The sequence below is a fragment of the Tursiops truncatus genome, chromosome 3, assembly GCF_011762595.2.
Source record: "Tursiops truncatus isolate mTurTru1 chromosome 3, mTurTru1.mat.Y, whole genome shotgun sequence".
In the NCBI taxonomy this organism is placed as follows: domain Eukaryota; kingdom Metazoa; phylum Chordata; class Mammalia; order Artiodactyla; family Delphinidae; genus Tursiops; species Tursiops truncatus.
In genome coordinates, this window is record NC_047036.1 from 160,863,005 (window position 1) to 160,884,905 (window position 21,901).

Consider the following 21,901-nt stretch of genomic DNA (forward strand, 5'->3'; position numbering starts at 1 on the left):
GCTGAATATACATGAACGTGATGGTTCTAGGGAACAGTAAGATGACCCTCAGGTGGGATGCACAAGTTCCAGTGTTTATTTGCCAGCAGAGGGCATTCCCACAACATACATGGTTGTTCAGGCATAGGAAGTAATGATGATGCAGGCTAGAATAGTAAGGATATTCAATGAGTGATCAGTGAGTGATTAACATAACATCTTCAATTCAGTTGGATCAGTGTCCACAAGGAGCTTGATAATGACCAGGACATCAAAAAGAAAATAATCCACACAGCAGTGGTCACATAGAGGCCAAACAATGGACAGTGAAGCCTGAAGGAGAGAGTTGGCAAGCCCTGTAAACAAGGACATGGCTGCAAGAAGGTGACAGATCTGTTGGTGCATGATTGTAGCAGAGTGGAGGGACCAGCAGATGACAACATAATGGTCAACAACCAATACAGTAAAAAGCACACACTCCATGGAGCCAAAAGCCAAAGCCACAGAATACTGAACAATGCAGCTTATGTAGCTGATATTCTTAACTTCTCCACAAGCTTACCATTATTTGAGGAACAATGCAGTTAGTAAAATGCATGTCCAAAATTGAGAGATTTGGGAAGAAGAAGTACCTTGGGGTGTGGAGCCTGCTATCCAGGAGGGAAATTAAGATGATGGCTGCGTTGCCTGTGAGTGTCATCACGTAGAACCCAGAAACAAAGAAAGGATGAACTCAACCTGGGGATACTCTGAGAAGTCAACTAAGATAATGTCTTCCCCTGAGATGACATTATTTTCACCATCTTCTTATTTCATAGCAACTAAAATAAAATCAAGTATTCTCTCTATATTGCCAAAACAGATGGACAAAAATTAGTCAATTTTTACATAATAGTCCCTACTAATTCATAGGTTTTTCTAACAATTCCAAACAATGAGAACTCAAATTTCCTGATGTATAAAATAATTTAAATGATTTAAATGTAAATCCAAAGTCACAAAGAATGCAAAAACTTGATGGAAGTAGCCTAAAAGTACATTAAGGTCTTTTAGGTGCTTCACTTGATCCCATTAATTAAATATTTATCTAGGAAGCCTATAGTTTCTATTTCACTTAGATATCCACTCTTAATTGGTACACTCTTGATTAGTGTAGGAAGAATGAGAGAAAATATCAAGTGATAATAAAAATGAAACGAAAACTAGGATATGGTAGTTGATGTGATAAATTAATTCACCCTGGCAATGAGTATGATACAATAGTGACTGTGATATTAAAATAAGCAGTGAGTGTTGGACCAAACTGACACAGCCACAATGATAAAATTTTTGTATATAGTTTCAATTGGTTTCATGAAACCAATAAGGTAATTTCTTGTTTCCCTCACAAATACTAGTTTGCTTTATATTCTGTTGACATAAAACAAATAGATGACTAGTTGTTTCTTTAGCAAACATGAGGTTAGTCAAGATCAAGAAGTAACTGCATTTCCAGATTTGCAACCATGGTGAGACATGTGCATGTCCCCCACAAAAAATGGAGAGAGCTGTTTTAAATAGGGGCAAATGAAGTTGAGATAGCTCTAGTAAACAGAGTCCACTGGAAAAATTAAGAGTTTGAAGTACAGTAGCTTTTCATTGGGTAAGTTGTGACAGTTTCTTATTGGCTGAGCTCTTGAAGGAAGAAGAGGAAGTCTTTTTCGTTTTGGGCTCTGTTATTTTTATAGGTGTGAAAAGCTTCCCTGCCTGACATCCAGACTATTTTAAGTGAGATTTCCTTTTATTATTTCTTGACAATTTCTCCCTTTTGATCAAGATTGTTCTCTGAAAGCATCACTGATTGAGAGTCAGGTTTTCTGGTTCCAGTGACTTTTTATCCCTCAATGCAAAGAAGGACATTCCTGGATGTACTGTCCTACATCAAATGGAAATTGCACAGATTTGAAACCTATTGACGTTCACATCTGAATCACAGGGAGTTGTAAGAAGGAGAACGCTGAAGTACTTATTATGTGAAGTCCCTAAGTTAACAAGATTACAGAGATTGGTGATCATCTTTAGCATTGTGTCGTCATCAAAGAGGAACTTCCAACAGACCTGGTCTATATATCTTGGGAAAGCTATCTCATCAGATGTCAGCTGCTTCAGTTCTGGGAAATCTTTGCTTTCAGGTCAACAGATGGCTGTCAGTTTGAGTCAAAGTTTCGTGCTTTCTTTAGGTGTGTTTGTGAATCCAAGAGTCTATTTCCTGAAATTTGGTGACACAAAGGTTGGTTATCAGTACCTGATAGAAGCCTTACAAGCGAGTTTGAAGATAGTCCTTCTGGAGCAGCTGTCCCCAACTTTTTTGGCACCAGGGACCGTTTCATGGAAGACAATTTTTCTACAGACGGATGGGGGCAGGGGGATGGTTCAGGCGGTAATGCGAGTGATGGGGAGCGGCAGATGAAGCTTCGCTTGCTCGCCCACCCGCCGCTCACCTCCTGCTGTTTGGCCTGTTCCTAACAGGCTGCGGACCGGTACTGGTCTGTGGCCCGGGGGTTGCACACCCCTGTTCTGGAGATTTCATTTCTAAAATCCCCAAATATCCAGGTTGCAAGTGTGAGGCTTAAGACCTTTGTCTCCCATGAGTGCACTGTGAAAAGATCGCTTTACCGAAACATGCTTACTTTTAGTAGAAGAAATTAGGACTTCACAATATTAGAGTACCTCTCCATTTAGCAGTTGTGGGTCAAAAGAGGCAAGAGTCAAGTGCATTGGGTATCCTGTGGCTATCTCAAACAATGAGCATTTATGAGTTCCAAGAGGAGAATTTATAGCAATGCTTTTGGCCAAGTTATTTGGAGGGCCTCTACAATTTTCCAATTGGGACTTCATGCCTTCACCTAAACCAGAGGAATGAGGGTAGTAAGTGCAGTGACAGTTTTGTAAAACTGACCAAACAGCACAGATGTGTTGAAGTACTTGACCACTAAAAAGGATTCTTTGTCCTTTATGCAGTTAGAGAAGAGTTTCCCAGGTGGGGACAATCTTTTCCTAATGGTTTTAAGCCACAAAAGAGGGAGTAACCTGCCTGCAAGGGAAGGCTTCAGTTCAGTGTTGAACAGGCCATGACTAAAACATATTTATATCCACAAGACTGGGGAAGTTGTATGAAATTCATGTGCCAGACCTCAAATGGTTAATTAATCAGTTTAAAAAATCAGGAAACAGTATGAGCAAGCTTCCCTGGGTTGAGCTTTGGACAAGTGGATCAACTGAGTTAGGCATTTTTGCAGGATTTTAAATAATTCCCCACAAATATTGATTCATGAACATTGTTATCTTGTCAATAAACCTATGGTTTAATGCAGGCACAGGGGTGAGGAATGAGAATTTTAGAGTGTTAGGCCCAAACCTAGTTTTCTCTTTTATCAAACCAACAGTTGTTGAATTTCCATCTTGCTTTTCCTTTTCTGAGGATCACTGCTTCTCTAGTGAGATTTTCTGTGTTGTAATTTAGAGAAATATCCCTTTGGACCATGAGAGTTTTGGCTGCCGTTGGGTCCTTAAAGGGCAGCATTCCTTGTGGAAATGTCAGCAAGGTGATATCCCTAGCTTTCAGAGAGTCAAGTTTAGGATGACCTGAAATATTAATAATAGCTGAAGTGTCAGTTTGAAGTGCTGCATCCAATGATTCCTGAACATAGGGGCCATTTAAAATTTTATTTTCCCTGGAAGTAAGGAGTCACATTGCTTCTAAAACTTTCCAAAATCATGAGCCACTCCAAAAGCTTATGTACTATCAATATAGACATTGGCAGTTTTGTCCTTGGCTGAAGTACAAAACCATATCAGAGTACATAATTCAGCCTCTTTGGGAAAAGTAGTCATAGGTAAAGGTGCTGCCTCAGCAGTATCAATGGAAGTTGCTGTAGCATAGGGAGAACAATATTTGCCATTATTGCCTTTTAAATAAGAATCTTTGGTGAGCCATGAGAAATTGACTTCATTGGTGATGGAGGTGAGAAGACTAGCAGGGTTAAAGTGATTAAAACATCAACAAGAAAAATATGGTAGACACCTATTTTCTCAGCCAGGGTTTGAGTGTCCTGGTAGGGTCATTGCTCTTGCCCTTTGGTAGCTTGGCTGCTAGTCAGATCGAGGATGAAGCAGAACAGTTCTTTAGAAGTGACCACACAAACAACTGGGCAGTTTTGGCATGTACATCCCAATTCTGGTTTAATTATCAACATGTTACAAATATCCTATATGTTTATAGAACTATTAAGAGGCTAGGTATTCCTGACAGGACAAGAAAAAGAAGATGGGAACACTTGGGGTGGAAGATTGAAGATTTAAATGGTGGTCAAGACAAGATGGTGGAGTAGAAGAACCTTGAGCTCACCTCCTCTCACGAGAACACCAAAATCACAACTAATGGTGGAACAACCATCAATAAAAAAGACCAGAGCCTACCAAAAAGATATTCTACAACCAAAGACAAAGAAGAAACCACAGTGAGATGGTAGGAGGGGCACACTTGCAATATAATCAAGTCCCAACCCCCACAAGTGTGCAACCAACAAACTGGAGAATAATTATATTGCAGAAGTTCTCCCATAGGAGTGAGGGTTCTGAGCTCCATGTCAGGCTCCCGGCCTGAGTGTCTGGCAATGGGAGGAGGAGCACCCAGAGCATTTACCTTTTGAAGGCCAGTGGGTCTTGATGGCTGAAGCTCCACAGGACTCCACTCTTGAAGGGCACACACAAGGTCTTGCATGCACAAGGACCCAGGGCAAAAGCAGTGACTTCATAGGAGCCTGGACCAGACCTAGTTGGTATTGGAGGGTCTCCTGGGGAGATAGGGGCCAGCTGTGGCTCTCTCTGGGGTCATAAAAGCTGGTGGTAGACATAGCAGGGAGCATTCATCTATGTGAATTCTGGCTGGAGGCAGACATCTTTGGTACTTGGCACCAAGACCTGGCCCCTCCAACAGTCTGTAGGCTCCAGTGTTGGGATGCCTTAGGCCAAACAAAAAAAGGGTGCAAACACAACCCCACCCATCAGCAGACAGGCTGCCTAAAGACTTCCTAAGCCCACAGCCACCTCTAGACATGCTGCTTGACATGGCCCTGTCCACCAGATGGCCAAGAACCAGCTCCAACTATCAGTGGACAGGCACCAGCCACTTCCACCAGGAAGCCTGCACAAGCCTCTAGACCAGCCTCACTCATTGGGGGACAGATACCAGAAGCAAGAAAACTATAGTCCTGCAGCCTGTGGAACTGAGTTCACAAACAGTTCAGAACCAATCTTGGCACCAGATGGTCCCTGGACCTTGGGTGATGAGAAGGTAGTGTACTGCTGGATATATATGACATCCCCTACAGAGGACCACTTCTCCAAGGTTGAGAAGCATAACTAACCTTCCACATACATAAATATACAAGTAGAAATTTAGACAAAATGAGAGAGCACAGGAATGTGTTCCAAACAAAGGAACAAGATAAAACCCTGAAGAAAAACGAAGTGACATGTAGATAAGCAATCTACCTGAGAAAGTGTCAGAGTAATGATCGTAAAGATGATCCAAGAACTTGGGAGAAGAATGGATGCACAGAGTGACAATTTACAAGAAGTTTTCAACAAAGAGAAAACATAAAGAACAATCAGAGTTGAAGAATATAAAAACTGAAACGAAAAATACACTAGAAGGAATCGACAGCAGAATTAATGAGGCAGAAGGACAGATAAGTGAGCTGGAAGACAGAGTGGTGGAAATCACTGCCATGGAACAGAATAAAGAAAAAAGAATGCAAAGAAATGAGGACAGTTTAAGAGACTTCTGAGACAATGTCAAACACCAACATTCACATTATAGTGGTCCCAGAAGGAGAAGAGAGACAGATAGGGTCTGAGAAAATACTTGAAGAGATAATAGCTGAAAACTTCCCTAACACAGGAAAGGAAACAGTCACCCAAGTTCAGGAAGCACAGAGAGTCCCATACAGGATTAACCCAGGGAGGAACATGCTGAGACACATAGAAATCAAATTGACAAAAAGTAAAAATAAAGTGAAAATATTAAAAGCAACAAGAGAAAAGCAACAAATGACATACAAGAGTATTCCCATAAAATTATCAGCTGATTTTTCAGCAGAAACTCTGCAGGACAGAAAGGAGTGGCATGATATATTTAAAGTGATGAAAGGGAAGAACCTACAACCAAGAATACTCTACCCAGCAAGGCTCTCATTCAGATTTGACAGAGAAATCAAAAGTTTTAGAGACAAGCAAAAGCTAAAGAATTCAGTAACACCAAATCAGTTTTACAACAAATGTTAAAGGAACTTCTCTAAGAGGAAAGGAAAAGGCCATAACTAGAAACAAGGAAATTATGAAATGGGAAAGCTCTCCAGTAAAGGCAAACATAGAATAAAAGTAGGAAGTCATCCACACACAAATATGAAATCTAAACCAGTAATCATGAGAGGAGGAGAGTACAAATGCAGGATATTCGAAATGCATTTGAAATTGAGATCAACTTAAAACATATATATGTATACATATACACATATATATACATGTTACATACATATATACAGCACTATATATATGTGTGTGTGTATATATATATATATATATATATATAGACTACTATATCAAAACCTCAAAATCTATAATAGATATACAAACAAGAAAGAAAATAGAATCCAAACACAACACTAATGATAGTCATCAAATCACAAGAGAAGAGAATAAAAGAGGGAAGGAAGAAAAAAGGCCTAAAAAAACAAATCCAAAACATTTAACAAAATGGCAATAAGGACATACATACTGATAATTAACCTTAAATGTAAATGGATTAAATACTCCAACCGAAAGGCATAGATTGGCTGAATAAATACAAAAACGACCCATATATATGCTGTCCACAAGAGACCCACTTCAGATCTAGGGACACATACAGACTGAAAGAGTACCCCGCTAAGATCCACCTTGTTGACTATCAAGTAAAATAAAAGAACATATTCTAGAGGAAATAATATCCATAGGACCAAAAAAAATGCCGCCAGAAAGCCTGCTCTTCTAGGGGAAAGTGCAGTGAAACACAGTATGTTTGTAATAGACGTTCTGTTCCCCTGCACAGAGGTGCTTGCTATACACCTATCACACTCTAAAGAAATATTAGAATGCTTTAGTAAGACATGTACAAAGTTTCAAATAAATACATTAAGTGCAAAAAAAGTTGTTGATATTTACTCAAACGTGGGTGTTTCAATATTCATTTATGTAACAAATTGCTGGCCACAGGTGTTAGTTTCTGCAAAAATCCCCTGGTCAATAATGTGTTAATGCAAACTCTTTATTATTCAAATCCTAGCCGGAAGGAATGACAAAGAGCAAAGGGCAAAACATAGAAATTCACATGAGACTATATACACTATGATATTTACAAATTTATGCCATCTTTTACTAGCAAGGAAAATGAAACAAGGCTTTTCTAGCCAAAACAAGAGTAGATTTTCTCATAAGAAGGATGGACTATATATGGGTAAGGAATATCCAATACCTGGCACTACAGGAGGCCAGTACGAAAATCCCAACAAATACCAAAATGTCACTTATCAATAGCCCCACACAAAACAATCAAAACATAAAAATTAAACCAACCTGCATATTAGAAATACATGTCAATTCAACCATGGAACAAACAGGCTTCAAAATGAAAAGAGAAAAATGTTAATTGATTTAAGGACAAAACAATACCTGTTAATCATTATGTAGTATTGCTTACAGAGTACTTACAGAATTCTCTCACTTCAGTGTTCATTTTTGAACGTGTAAGTAGTAAATATCCAGTCGAGAGATCCCCTTTAAGAATGAGGCACTGATAAAGACAATATAACTCTAAAAATTATTCTTTCATGTTATTTTTTTCTGGAACATTATACATGGATTAATTTGTATCAGGCTTTCTCAGATTTCTTACACATACAGGGTTTCTTTCCAGTGGGAGTTTTCACATGTAAGAATGAAGGCCAACTGATGTTTTCCCCACATTGCTTACATTCAAGAGAGGTTTCTATTAAGTATGAGATCTTTCATGCCTTCGAAAGGAATTGGGTCGACTGAAGGCTTTCCCACATTCTCTACATTTGTAGGGTTTCTCACCAGTGTGTATTCTCATGTGCCCTCGAAAGGTAGTGCGATAAATGAAGGCTTTCCCACATTCTGTACATTCATAAGGTTTCTCTCCAGTGTGAGTTTTTTCATGTGTTCGAAAGGATGTGTAACAACTGAAGGCTCTGCCACATTGCTTACATTCGTAGGGTTTCTCTCCTGTGTGAGTTCTTTGATGTATTCGAAATGAACTGGGAAAATTGAATGCTTTCCCACATTCCTTACACTTATAAGGTCCATCTCCAGTGTGCATTATCATGTGTGTTCGAACACTTGAGGGAGAAATGAAGGCTTTCCCACATTCTTTACATTTATAGGGTTTCTCTCCAGTGTGCTTTCTCACATGTCCTTGAAAGGTTGTGCGATAAATGAAGGTTTTCCCACATTCTGCACATTCATAGGGTTTCTCTCCAGTGTGAGTTCTTTCATGTATTCGAAAGGAACTGGGCCAACTGAAAGTTTTACCACACTGTTTACATTCATATGGTTTTTCTCCAGTGTGAGTCCTTTCGTGTGATCGAAACGAACTGGGACAAATGAAGGCTTTCCCACATTCCTTACATTTATAAGGTCCATCTCCAGTGTGTGTTATCATGTGTGTACGAATGCTTGAAAGAGATATGAAGGCTTTACCACATTCCTTACATTCATAGGGTTTCTCTCCAGTGTGAATTCTTTCATGTATTCGCAAACCTAGAGGAGAACTGAAGGTTTTCTCACATCGTTTACATTCATATTGTTTCTCTGCAGTGTGAATCCTTTCATGTCTTCGAAAGGAACTGGGACAACTGAGGGCTTTACCACACTGCTTACATTCATAGGGTTTTTCTCCAGTGTGACTTCTTTCATGTATTCGCAAACCTAGAGGAGACCTGAGGGATTTACCACACTGTTTACATACGAAGGGTTTCTCTCCAGTGTGAGTTCTTTCATGTGCTCGAAAGGAAGTGGAACAACTAAAGGCTTTTCCACATTCCTTACATTTATAGGGTCCTTCTCCAGTGTGTGTTATCATGTGTCTTCGAAAGGTTGTGAGCCATGTGAAGGCTTTACCACATTCCTTACATTCATAGGGTTTCTCTCCAGTGTGAGTCCTTTCATGTCTGTGAACAGATTTGCGGTAACTGAAGGCTTTCCCACATTCCTTGCATTTATATGGCTTCTCCTCATCTTCATGATACTCATATGGTTTGTGTCCACTGTGAGATCTGATGTGTCTATTAAGGAATGAATGACGCATGAAGACTTTCCCACACACATTACATTCACATGGTTTTACTCCAGAAAGAGTTTCCTGGTTCAGATTAAGATTTGGAATCTGGCTGACAGTTTCTCTATCTTGATTACCTTCTTTGCTTTCACAGAGTTTTTCTACCATATGACTTCTGTAAAAAATGAGAAATTATTAATGATTTCTTTACCAATTTCATATTTATTAGTAGGGTATTAGAATTATATTTTTATATTTTATAGCAAAAGTGAAGGTTTTTTGCCCTTTCTGAACTTTTTGAGGGTGATTTATACTGAAAGCTCTGTAAGAGGACTTGACATAGCTATTATGAGAACAGTAATATTAATATATTGGGTTTCTTAATATTGTTTCCAAAAACACTGGACATCTATGTCATGTTTAAGTAAATGTTTTTGGTGAAAAAAATTTAAGGATAACTTTGAAGCTGGGGTTGTTTTTTTGTTTATTTTAAAAAGTTTATGACATACCAGGATTCTCATGTGGCACACTGCTATCTACTGTGTGTGACTCACCTTAGTCTTCTCCCTTGGGTTTTGTACCAATCTTCAATGTTATGATTGTCCCATTTTTTTCCTAAAATGCAGACCCAGAAAAATAATGCAAATTATTGGAAATTATAGAAAAATATTAGATTCCAGGTCCACGATGAGCTGTGACCATGCTTAGTTTATTTACCAATGTACAGCAGTCCCCCCTTACCCACAGTTTTGCTTTCTGTGGTGTCAGTTACCTACGGTCAATTGCAGTCTGAAAATACTAAACTGTGCTCCCTTCCAAGTAGTATGATGAAATCTTGCAACGTCCTGCTCTGTCCTGTCCAGGATGTGAATCATCCCTTTGTTCAGTGTATCCATGCTGTATATGCTACCTACCCATCAGTCACTTAGTAGCCATCTCAGTTTTCAGATCACTGTGGTGGTACTGCAGTGCTTGTGTTCAAGTAATCCTTATTTTAATTAATTATGGCCCCAAAGCGCAAGAATAATGATATTGGTAATTAGGATATGCCAAAGAAAAGTTATAAAGTACTCCCTTTAAGTGAAAAAATGAAAGTTCTTGATTTAAGGGAAGAAAAAAATCATACACTGATGTTGCTAAGATCTATAGGAAAGATGAAACTTCTATCATGAAATTTTGAAGAAGGAAAAAGAAATTGATCTTAGTTTTGCTGTCTCATCTCAAACTGCAAAAGTTATGGACACTTAACACTTATGCATGTTAAGTTCATGTCTATTATACGTGTTCTGTTCTTAGTTATCGTTATCAATCTCTTACTGTGCACCAAATTTCTAAATTAAATTTATTATCATAGGTATGTATGTATAGGATTCAGTACTATCTGCAGTTTCAGGCATCCACTGGTGGTCTTGGAATGTATCCCCTGCAGATAAGGGGGGACTACTGTATTCCTTTTCCATATTCCACATCTTGGAACAGTGTTGATGGGCAAGAAATACTTGTTCTCTAACTGAAGAAGTGAAGGAATGTTGTCATGCTTACCTATTGAGGCCAGGTTCCTCAAGGTTTCCTGCATCACATCTCTGTAAAGTTTCTTCTGCGAAGGATTCAGTAAAGCCCACTCCTCCTGGGTGAAGTTCACAGCCACATCCTCGAAGGTCACTGAGTCCTAAAACATCCCAAATATGTTTCCAGTAAGATGTGTGAATCTGACAGAACTGGGGATTTATACTCAATTTATAGGAAGATTACATATAATTCTGTCACCTTCAAACATTTATTTTATGTCTTGGTCATCAGAAACTGACTCTATGTCCTTACTTCTTCATGAATTTAACAGCATAATGAACACGTGCAAATTATTTATTCATTTTCACTGTGATCACTTTAAATGTTATTGCTCTCTGATGTCAGGGTCTAGAGCACCTTGGAGAAATGAGAGAAATGCTACACAAATGAATCAAATATCATTTTAAACACATCAATCTCTTGTGAAAAAAAACTCATCTCCTTGTTATTATACACCATTTAACTCTGTATACTCCACTGATGTATGAGGTCAAATATGCAGGAGTTTTTAAGGAATAAGACACAGTGAAGAACTGGAAGCTTTTTCTTCTATTCCCATCACCAAACATGACAGTCCAGGAGGCCTGTGGAAATCCAACTTGTGAAAAGGATCAGTTTGCCATACTGGCCTGAGAATTACTCCAGGTGATTAGAAATAGCCAGGTGCAATTGGCTAGGTTAAAATATTCTTGTAAAGAAGTAGTACTTTTAGCTTGTGTAAAATTTATTGCAGACTCAGTTTCTCCATTCTCTCTCTGTCCCATTCATGGAGCTAGGAAGTTACTCAGAAGTTAAGGCTCAGACAACTTCACATGATATGACATGCTAAAAAGACAAAACTACTTAGACCTCAACAAAACCCTATACACAATGAGCCTCAGAGCTGCTTCTCGCCAGTTTTTAGCACACATAATGAAATGATGAAGTGCCAAAAGATTTCTTTTTGGTCAAAGCCCTTGCTAAATAACCTTGAGGAACAGGTTAAGAGCTGCATTTTGCACAGGAATTCACTACACTCCATAAAGGTCTGATGGTGAATCTGCCCATGATTATATAATGCATAAAGGATTCACAGCGCTTTCCTCCGAAGAATGTAAAACCTCCATTCTCTAATTTCAGGTGGAAGTTTCCTGGCCAGCCACTCCAGAGGCAATCCTCCCAACATGTCTCATTTCTGAGCTCCCACATGGTGCACAGAAGCATAACGGCCCAGCCCTAAATATAGGAATACGTAAATTGATGACACCACACACTGCCAATAGTGTACAAAAGGGTTTATTACTTCCATAATTGAGGTCTCTGAGGAGTAAGGCAGGCCTCACAAGAAGGCATGAAATGGCTTGAGAGTGCAAGGAAAAGTACATGAACTTAATTTTTAGTTGAGGTTGTGGGTGGACTGAAGAGAGAGTTCACATACAAGGGCAGAAGCAGGCATGAATTGAATCTCTTGTCACTGCCAAAGGAAGGAAACTAAGGCTTTCCTGTCATCATGGATACATGTGGGTCACAAGAGGAGGAAGGAGGGATGAGGCTTCAAAGCTGTCAGCAGTTAAACATAAAAAACTGGAGACAGAGACTTCTCTTTTCTTGTTCATTGTATAATGAACTTAGAAACTATCATTCCTAACCTCACAAGAAAAAAACCAAAGAACTGAAGACACAGAGCAAACCAGTTTCCAAAATCGGAAAGATAGAAAGAAGCTATTTTGAAACAGCTATTCTTTTTTTTTTTTTTTTTTCTGTACGTGGGCCTCTCACTGTTGTGGCCTCTCCAGTTGCGAAGCACAGGCTCCAGACGCGCAGGCTCAGTGGCCATGGCTCACGGGCCCAGCCGCTCCGCTGCATGTGGGATCTTCCAGGACTGGGGCAAGAACCCATGTCCCCTGCATCAGCAGGCGGACTCTCAACCACTGTGCCACCAGGGAAGCCCTGAAACAGCTATTCTTAACAAGGCCTATCCTCAGAAGAGACTATTTCACCAGGGCCTAATGCAAAGACAAAAAAGAATACAACATCTAAGAACTTTGGGACAATGACAGCAGGTGTAAAATACACACAATGAGAATACCTGATAGAAAAGCAGAAAGGAAAAAAAAATAAGTGAAGCAATCATCACTGAGATTTTCCTAACATTAGTGATAGTCAGCAAACTGCAGATCCAGGAAACTAAGAAAAACACAAAACATGAAAAACAAAAAAACAACACCAAAAACTTCACTGCCAAGCACATCATTTTCAACTGGAGAAAAATCAAAGACAAAGGGAACATTCTGAAAGAAGCCAGAGGGAAAAAACAAACCTTAGTTTTACTTAAGGATAAGAATTAAATCAGACCTCTTTTCAAAAACTATGCAAGCAAGAAATATCATATAACTGGAATCAAACTATCCTTTGGAATCTGGGTTCTTTCACTTAGCAATAAATATATATATAAGATTTACCCATGTTGTTGCATATATTAATAGTTCATTACTTTTTATTGCTGAGTAGGATTGCATTGTACAGATGTACTATAATTTATTCATTCACCAGATGACATTTGAGTTGTTTCCAGGTTTTGGTGATTATGAATAAAGGTGCTGTAAACATTCACATACCAAAAAACAAAACAACAACAACAAAAAACCCAACTATGCAAGAGAATGGAATGAAATATTTAAAGTGCACAGTGTAAAAAAACACCATCCTACAACTCTGTGTCAAGCAAAATTATTCTTCAAAAGTGAGGGAGAATATTTTGTAATAACCTACATGGGAAAAGAATCTGGAAAATAATTATATATATAAATTAAATAACTGAATATATATATAATAATTGAATAACTTTGCCATATACCTGAAATGAACACACACTATAAATCAACTATACTTCAATAAAAAAATATTAAAAAGCCGATAAGCCTTTGTAATAAAAAAAAAAATCTCTAGGACTGCTGCATCTCAGGAAAAAAAAAAGTGACGGAGAAATACTTTCTGAGAAAAATTGAGGAACTCTGATATCAATACACCTGGTTTTACAAGAAACAGTAAAAGAAATTCATTAGAAGGTACAGGCATACCTTGGAGACAATGAGGGTTCAGTTCCAGACTACCACAATAAAGCAAATCACATGAATTTTTTGGTTTGCCAGTGCATGTAAAGTTATGTTTATACTATTCTGTACTCTGTTAAGTGTGCACTAACGTTATGTATAAAAATACAATATACATACCTTAATTTAAAAATACTTTATTGCTAAAAAATGCTAACCATCATCAGAGCCTTCAGCAAGTGATGGCAGTAACATCAAAGATTACTGATCACACACCACCATAACAAATGTAACAAAAATTTGAAATATTGTGAGAATTACCAAAATGTGACAGACACACAAAGTGAGCAAATGCTATTGAAAAAAAGGTGCCAATAGATTTGCTTCACACAGGGTTACAACCAACCTTCAACTTGCAAAAAATGCATTACCTGTAAAGTGCAATAAAGTGAATTGCAATAAAATAAGCTATGTCTGAAAATGATATAAACAGGTGAAACATTAGAAAAGAGGACCCTTTAAGAACTGTTCTCAGTTCACTATAGCCTTGTTGGTCTCATGGACACAAGCCCCACTGGTTTTCAAAGCTAGATGTTTTGGAGCTTCCCTGGTGGTCCAGTGGTTATAAGATTCTGCCCTTCCACTGCAGGGGGCATGGGTTCCATCCCTGATCAGGGAACTAAGATCCCACATGCTGTGTGGCTAGATGTTTGGGGGGCTTGTCTTCATGTGTGACTCTTAAAAGCTGGGGTGCCAAGTGTGGGGTCTAAACCCTTTGCTCCTCAAGGAGAAGCTTGGAGTTTTGAGTGTCTTCCTGAAGGTGGGGTACCATGTGGGGGGGGTTGGTTATGGTAAGATTGTGCCTCAGCTTCTACCCACTTTGATGTGGGTGTTCTCATTTGCCCTGTGCATAGGGAATCGCCAGTTATGGGCAACGAGAGATGAGCTGCTGCATGTTCCTGTATGCATGACAATGTCTGCTGCTGCCCTGCTGGATCACACCCCAGGCTCTCGGGGCTGTCTCTGCATAGCTAGACTGAGTCCTCTCCCAGGGCCTGTCTGCCCGGGATTCCTGGGGTGCTGCCGTGTGTGTGCAAGGACAATGGTTGCTTCCAGCCACCCCACCAAGATCACACCCAAGACCCTTGGTCTTTGTGTCCAGACCAAATCTTTCCCTAGGGCCCAGTTGGCCCAGATCTCCCACCAGGCTGTGGCGTGGAGTGTGCAGGGCCAGGGTATTTGCCCAATTCAGACTGGGGAGTGGCGAGGCTCTCTCTGCCCTGATTGTTGACAAGCCAGCATGTGCACAATCCTTGCGAGTAGTGTCTTGGCCTCTCCAGCCCTTCTGACTGTCCTACTGGTTCTCCAAGCAGCCAAGGGAGCTAGTCTCCTCTCTGCAGGATGCCAGGACTGGGACACACAGACTGTGGCTCCACCTGCTTGCTCCCCAAGGTGAGGGGCTGCCCGTGTGGACCTTCTCTTCCTTTCAGATCCCTCCCAGGGGCACAGATCCCAACCTGATGTCTTTTTTTCTGTCCTACCCAGTTACATGGAGATCTTTCTTGCAGCTTTGGTTGTACAGAAGTTCTTCTGAGGACCTCCCTAGTGGTCCAGTGGTTAAGACTGCACTTCCACTGTAGGGGGCGTGGGTTCGATTCCTGGTTGGGGAACTAAGATCCTTCAAGCTGTGTGGCGTGGGCCAAAAAAAAAAAAGTTCTTCTACCAGGTTCCAGTTAATTTTCTGTGAGAACTGTAGAAGATTTTTGATGTGTTTTTAGGGGTAGGTGAGTTCCACATCCTCCTACCCTGTCATCTTGATTCCCCTTTCTCCTTTCAAATTATTAAATTATTATACTATTTGTTATGGTGATCTGTGATCCATGATCTTTGATGTTTCTACAATGACTCACTGAAGGCTCAGACGATGATTGGTATTTTTTAGCTCTAAAGTATTTTAAAAGTAAGGTATGTACACTTTTTATACATAATACTATTATACACTTAATAGACCTTGATATAAGGTAAACATAGATTTATATACACTAGGAAACCAAAATTCATTTGATAATTGCTTCATTGTGATAACTGCTTTATTGCAGTGGACTGAACCTGCAATATCTCTGAGGTATGCCTGTGGTAGATACACAAAATATAAAGATAAGGAATCTAAGCATACCAAAAAAGACAGGAATCTATGCAAGCGAAGAAGACAGGAAAATAGGAATTACAAAACAGCCAGAAGACAGTGAACAAAATAGCAATAAGGACATACCTATCAATAATTACTTTAAATGTAAAAGAAATAATAAATTCTCCCATCAAAACACAGAGTGGCTGAATGGATTTAAAAAAAAAAAAGACTCACCTATATACTGCCTACAAAAACCTCACCTGAGATAAAAGTGCACACAAAGACTGAAAGAATGGAAAAAAAATATTCCATGCAAATGGAAACCAGAAGAAAGCTGGGGTAGCTATACTTGTAACAGTCAAAATAGACTTAAGACAAAGACTGTTATAAGGGACAAAAAAGGTCATTATATAATGATAAAGGGGTAAATCCAAAAAGAGAATATAATATTTGTAAACACTTATGCACTCAAAATAGAAACATCTGAATATATAAAACAAAATTTAACAGATCTAAAGGGAGAAGTAGAAAGCCATACAATAACAGAAAGGGACTTTAATATCCCAATTTCATCAGTGGATACATCATTCAGACAGAAAATCAATAAAGAAACACTTGCCTTCAGTGACATATTAGGCCAGTCATTCTGTCCAAAAGCAACAAAGATACACAATCTTCTCAAGGGCACACGGAACATTCTCCAGGAGACAGCATATGTTAGACCACAAAACAAGTCTTAATAAATTTAAGATTAAAGTCACATTAAGCATCTTTCCCAACCACAATGCAATACAACTAGAAATCGATTATGAGAAGAAAACTGGAAAATTCACATGTGGAGATTAAACATGATACTGAACAACCAATAGGTTAAAGAAATCAAAAGAGAAATTTTAAAAATTACCTTAGACAAATGAATTGGAAATATAGTAGAACCCCATTATCTGTGAGGGATACATTCCAAGACACTGAGTGGATGCCTGAAACCATAAAGAGTACTTAACCCCACAAATATAATGTTTATTCCTATACATACACATGCACACACAGAGTGCATACAACGAACAAAGGGATGATTCATATCCCAGGCAACATGTAGCAGGACGGGACAAAGTTTTCTCACACTCCTCAGGACAATGCACAATTCAAAACTTTATTTTAAAAAATGTTTAATGTATTTTTAAAATGTTTATTTCTGTAATTTTCCATTTAATATTTTCAGAGCACAGTTGACTGCAGGTAACTGAAACTGTAAAAAGCAAAACTGCAGATAAAGGGAGACTATTGTGCAACATACTGAAACTTACAGGATGCAGCAAAAGCATTTCCAAGAGGGAAGTTCATAGTGACAATGATAAATCAAGAAACAAAAAAGATCTCAAAAAACCTAACTTTACACCTCAAGGAGCTAGAAAAAAAAGAAAAAACAAATGCCAAAGTTAATAAAATGAAGGAAATAACAAAGATCACAGTGGAAATAAATGAAAAAGACTGAGAGTAAAAAAAAAATCAATGAAACTAAGAGCTTTTAAAATATGACAGAAAAAAAATAAAAAAATAAAAAAATAAAATATAAGACAGATATCCAGTAGAGATGGTGGAGGAATAAGATGTGGAGATCACCTTCCTCCACACAAATACACCAAAAATACATCTACATGTGGAACAACTCCTACAGAACACCTACTAAATGCTGGCAGAAGACCTCAGACTTTCCAGAGGGCAAGAAACTCCCCACGTACCTGGCCGGGTGGCTGACAGGATCTTGGTGCTCTGGCCTGGTGCCAGGCCTGAGCCTCTGAGGTGGGAGAGCCGAGTTCAGTTCACTGGACCACCAGAGACCTCCTGGCCCCATGTAATATCAATCAGCGAGAAATCTTCCAGAGATCTCTGTTTCAACCCTAAGACCCAGCTCCACTCAATGGCCAGCAAGCTCCAGTGCTGGACACCCCAAGCCAAACAACTAGCAAGACAGGAACACAACCTGACCCATTAGCAGAAAGACTGCCTAAAATCATACTCAGTTCCCAAACACCCCATAACACACCACTGGACACAGCCCTGCCCACCAGAAAGACAAGATACAGCCCCACCCACCAGAACACAGGCACCAGTCTTCTCTACCAGGAAGCCTACACAAGCCCCTGAACCAACCTTACCCACTGGGGGCAGACACCAAAAACAACATGAACTACGAACCTGTAGCCTGCAAAAAAGAGACACCAAACACAGTAAGTTAAACAAAACGAGAAGAGAGAGAAATATGCAGCAGATGAAGAAGCAAGGTAAAAACACACCAGACCAAACAAATTAACAGGAAATAGGCAGCCTATCTGAAAAAGAATTCAGAGTAATGAAAGAAAAGATGACCCAAAAATCTTGGACATAGAATGAAGAAAATACAAGAAATGTTTAACAAGGACCTAGAAGGACTAAAGAGCAAACAAACAACGATGAACACCACAATAAATGTAATCAAGAACTCTCTGGAAAGAATCAACAGCAGAATAAATGAGGCAGAAGAAAGGGTAAGTGACCTGGAAGATAAAATAGTGTAAACAACTGCTGCAGAGCAGAATAAAGAAAAAAGAATGAGAAGAATTCAGGACAGTCTCAGAGACCTCTAGGACAACATTAAATGTATCAACATTCAAATTATAGGGGTCCCAGAAGAAGAAGAGAAAAAGAAAGGGACTGAGAAAATATTTGAAGAGATTATAGTTGAAAACTTCCCTAACAAGGGAAAGGAAATAGTCAATCAAGTCCAGGAAGCAGAGAAAGTCCCATGCAAGAGAAATCCAAGGATAAACACGCCAAGACACATATTAATCAGATGATCAAAAATTAAATACAAAGAAAAAATATTAAAAGCAGCAAGGGAAAAACAACAAATAACATACAAGGGAATCCCCATAAGGTTAACAGCTGATCTTTCAGCAGAAACTCTGCAAGCCAGAAGGAAGTGGCAGGACGTATTTAAAGTGATGAAAGGGAGAAACCTACAACCAAGATTACTCAACCAAGCAACGATCTCATTCAGATTAGACAGAGAAATTAAAACCTTTACAAACAACCAAAAACTAAGAGAATTCAGCACCACCAAACCAGGTTTACAACAAATTCTAAAGGAACTTCTCTAGGCAGGAAACACAAGAGACGGAAAAGACCTACAATAACAAACCCAAAACAATTAAGAAAATGGTAATAGGAACATACATATCGATAACTACGTTAAATGTAAATGGATTAAATGCTCCAACCAAAAGACACAGACTGGCTGAATGGATACAAAAACAAGACCCATTTATATGCTGTCTACAAGAGAGCCACTTCAGACCTAGGGACACATACAGATGGAAAGTGAGGGGATGGAAAAAGATATTCCATGCAAAGGGAAACCAAAAGAAAGCTGGCGTAGCAATTCTCATATCAGACAAAAAAGACTTTAAAATAAAGACTATTACAAAAGACAAAGAAGGACACTACATAATGATCAAGGGATCACTCCAAGAAGATGATATAACAATTGTAAATATTTACACACCCAACATAGGAGCACCTCAATACATAAGGCAAATACTAACAGTCATAAAAGGAGAAATCGACAGTAACACAATCATAGTAGGGGACTTTAACACCCCACTTTCACCAATGGACTGATCATCCAAAATGAAAATAAGGAAACACAAGCTTCAAATGATACATTAAACAAGACGGACTTAATTGATATTAATAGGACATTCCATCCAAAAACAACAAAATACACTTTCTTCTCAAGTGCTCATGGAACATTCTCCAGGACAGATCATAGCTTGGATCACAAATCAAGCCTTGGTAAATACAGGAAAACTGAAATCGTACCAAGTGTCTTTTCCGACCACAATGCTAAGAGACTAGATATCAATTACAGGAAAAAATCTGTAAAAAATACAAACACATGGAGGTGAAACAATACACTACTTAATAACCAAGAGATCTCTGAAGAAATTAAAGAGGAAATCTAAAAATACCTAGAAACAAATGACAATGAAAACACGACAACCCAAAACCTATGGGAGGAAAAAACAATTCTAAGAGGGAAATTTATAGCAATACAATCCTACCTCAAGAAACAAGAAACAAGCAATACAACCCTACCTCAAATAAACAACCTAACCTTACACCTTAAGCAATTAGAGAAAGAAGAACAAAAAACCCCAAAGTTAGCATAAGGAAAGAAATCATAAAGATTAGATCAGAAATAAATGAAAAAGAAATGAAGGAAACAATAGCAAAGCTCAATAAAACTAAAAGCTGGTTCTTTGAGAAGATAAAGAAAATTGATAAACCATTAGCCAGACTCATCAAGAAAAAAAGGGAAAAAACTCAAATTAACAGCATTAGAAATGAAAAAGGAGAAGAAACAACTGACACTGCAGAAATACAAAGGATCATGAGAGACTACTACAAGCAACTATATGCAAATAAAATGGACAATCTGGAAGAAATGGACAAATTCTAGAAAAGCACAACCTTCCAAGACTGAACCAGGAAGAAATAGAAAATATAAACAGGCCACTCACAAGCACTGAAATTGAAATTGCGACTAAAAATCTTCCAACAAACAAAAGCCCAGGACCAGGGCTTCCCTGGTGGCGCAATGATTAAGAGTCTGCCTGCCAATGCAGGGGACACGGGTTCGTGCCCTGGTCTGGGAAGATCCCACATGCCGCGGAGGGGCTGGGCCCGTGAGCCATGGCCGCTGAGCCTGCGCGTCCGGAGCCTGTGCTCCGCAGTGGGAGAGGCCACAGCAGTTAGAGGCCCACGTACCGCAAAAAAAAAAAAAAAGCCCAGGACCAGATGGCGTCACAGGCGAATTCTATCAAATATTTAGCAAAGAGCTAACACCTATCCTTCTCCAACTCTTCCAAAACATAGTAGAGGGGAGGACCCCTGGTAGCAAAACCAGACAAAGATGTCACAAAAAAAGAAAACTAAAGGCCAATATCACTGATGACCATAGAAGCAAAAATCCTCAACAAAATACCAGCAAACAGAATCCAAAAGCACTTTAAAAGGATCACACACCATGATCAAGTGGGGTTTATCCCAGGAATGCAAGGATTCTTGACTATACGCAAATCAATCAATGTGATACACCATATTAACAAACCAAAGGATAAAAGCCATACAATAATCTCAATAGATGCAGAAAAAGCTTTCAGCAAAATTCGTTTATGATAAAATCTATCCATTTATGATAAAATCTCCAGAAAGTAGGCATCGAGGGAACTTACCTCAACATAATAAAGGCAATATATGACAAACACACAGCCAACATTGTTTTCAACGGTGAAAAACTGAATCCACTTCCTCTAAGATCAGGAACAAGACAAGGCTGCCCACTCCCACCACTATTATTCAACATAGATTTGGAAGTTTTAGCCACAGCAGTAAGAGAAAAGAAAGAAATAAAAGGAATCCAAATCAGAAAAGAAGAAGTAAAACTGACCCTGGTTGCAGATGACATGAAACTACACATAGAGAATCCTAAAGATGCTACCAGAAAACTATTAGAGCTAATCAGTGAATTTGGTAAAGTAGCAGGATGGAAAATCAATACACAGAAACCTCTGGCATTCCCATATACTAACAATGAAAAGTGTGGAAGAAAAATTAAGGAAACACTCTCATTTACCACTGCAACAAAAAGAGTAAAATACCTAGGAATAAACCTACCAAAGGAGACAAAAGACCTGTATGCAGAAAACTATAAGACACTAATGAAATAAATTAAAGATGATACAAACAGATGGATATATATGTGTGTATGTA

The 21,901-nt window shown here is 38.9% G+C and overlaps 1 protein-coding gene and 1 long non-coding RNA gene across 2 annotated transcripts in view; one reads left to right on the forward strand and one right to left on the reverse strand.

Moving 5' to 3' along the window:
• Positions 1-8,479, forward strand: part of LOC117311717 (uncharacterized) — a 63,631-nt gene extending 55,152 nt beyond the window's left edge. The window contains exon 3 of the long non-coding RNA XR_004526008.2: positions 1-8,479. This is a non-coding gene — a long non-coding RNA (uncharacterized lncRNA).
• The window catches only part of ZNF14 (zinc finger protein 14), a 25,378-nt gene continuing 11,413 nt past the window's right edge, over positions 7,937-21,901 (reverse strand). Inside the window, exons 2-4 of the mRNA XM_033854076.2 lie at positions 10,898-11,024; positions 9,910-9,970; positions 7,937-9,530 (exon numbers count right to left, since the gene is read on the reverse strand). Coding sequence (XP_033709967.1) covers positions 8,051-9,530; positions 9,910-9,970; positions 10,898-11,024 — 1,668 coding nt within the window. The 3' untranslated portion in view covers positions 7,937-8,050. The remainder of the gene's footprint in view (positions 9,531-9,909; positions 9,971-10,897; positions 11,025-21,901) is intronic.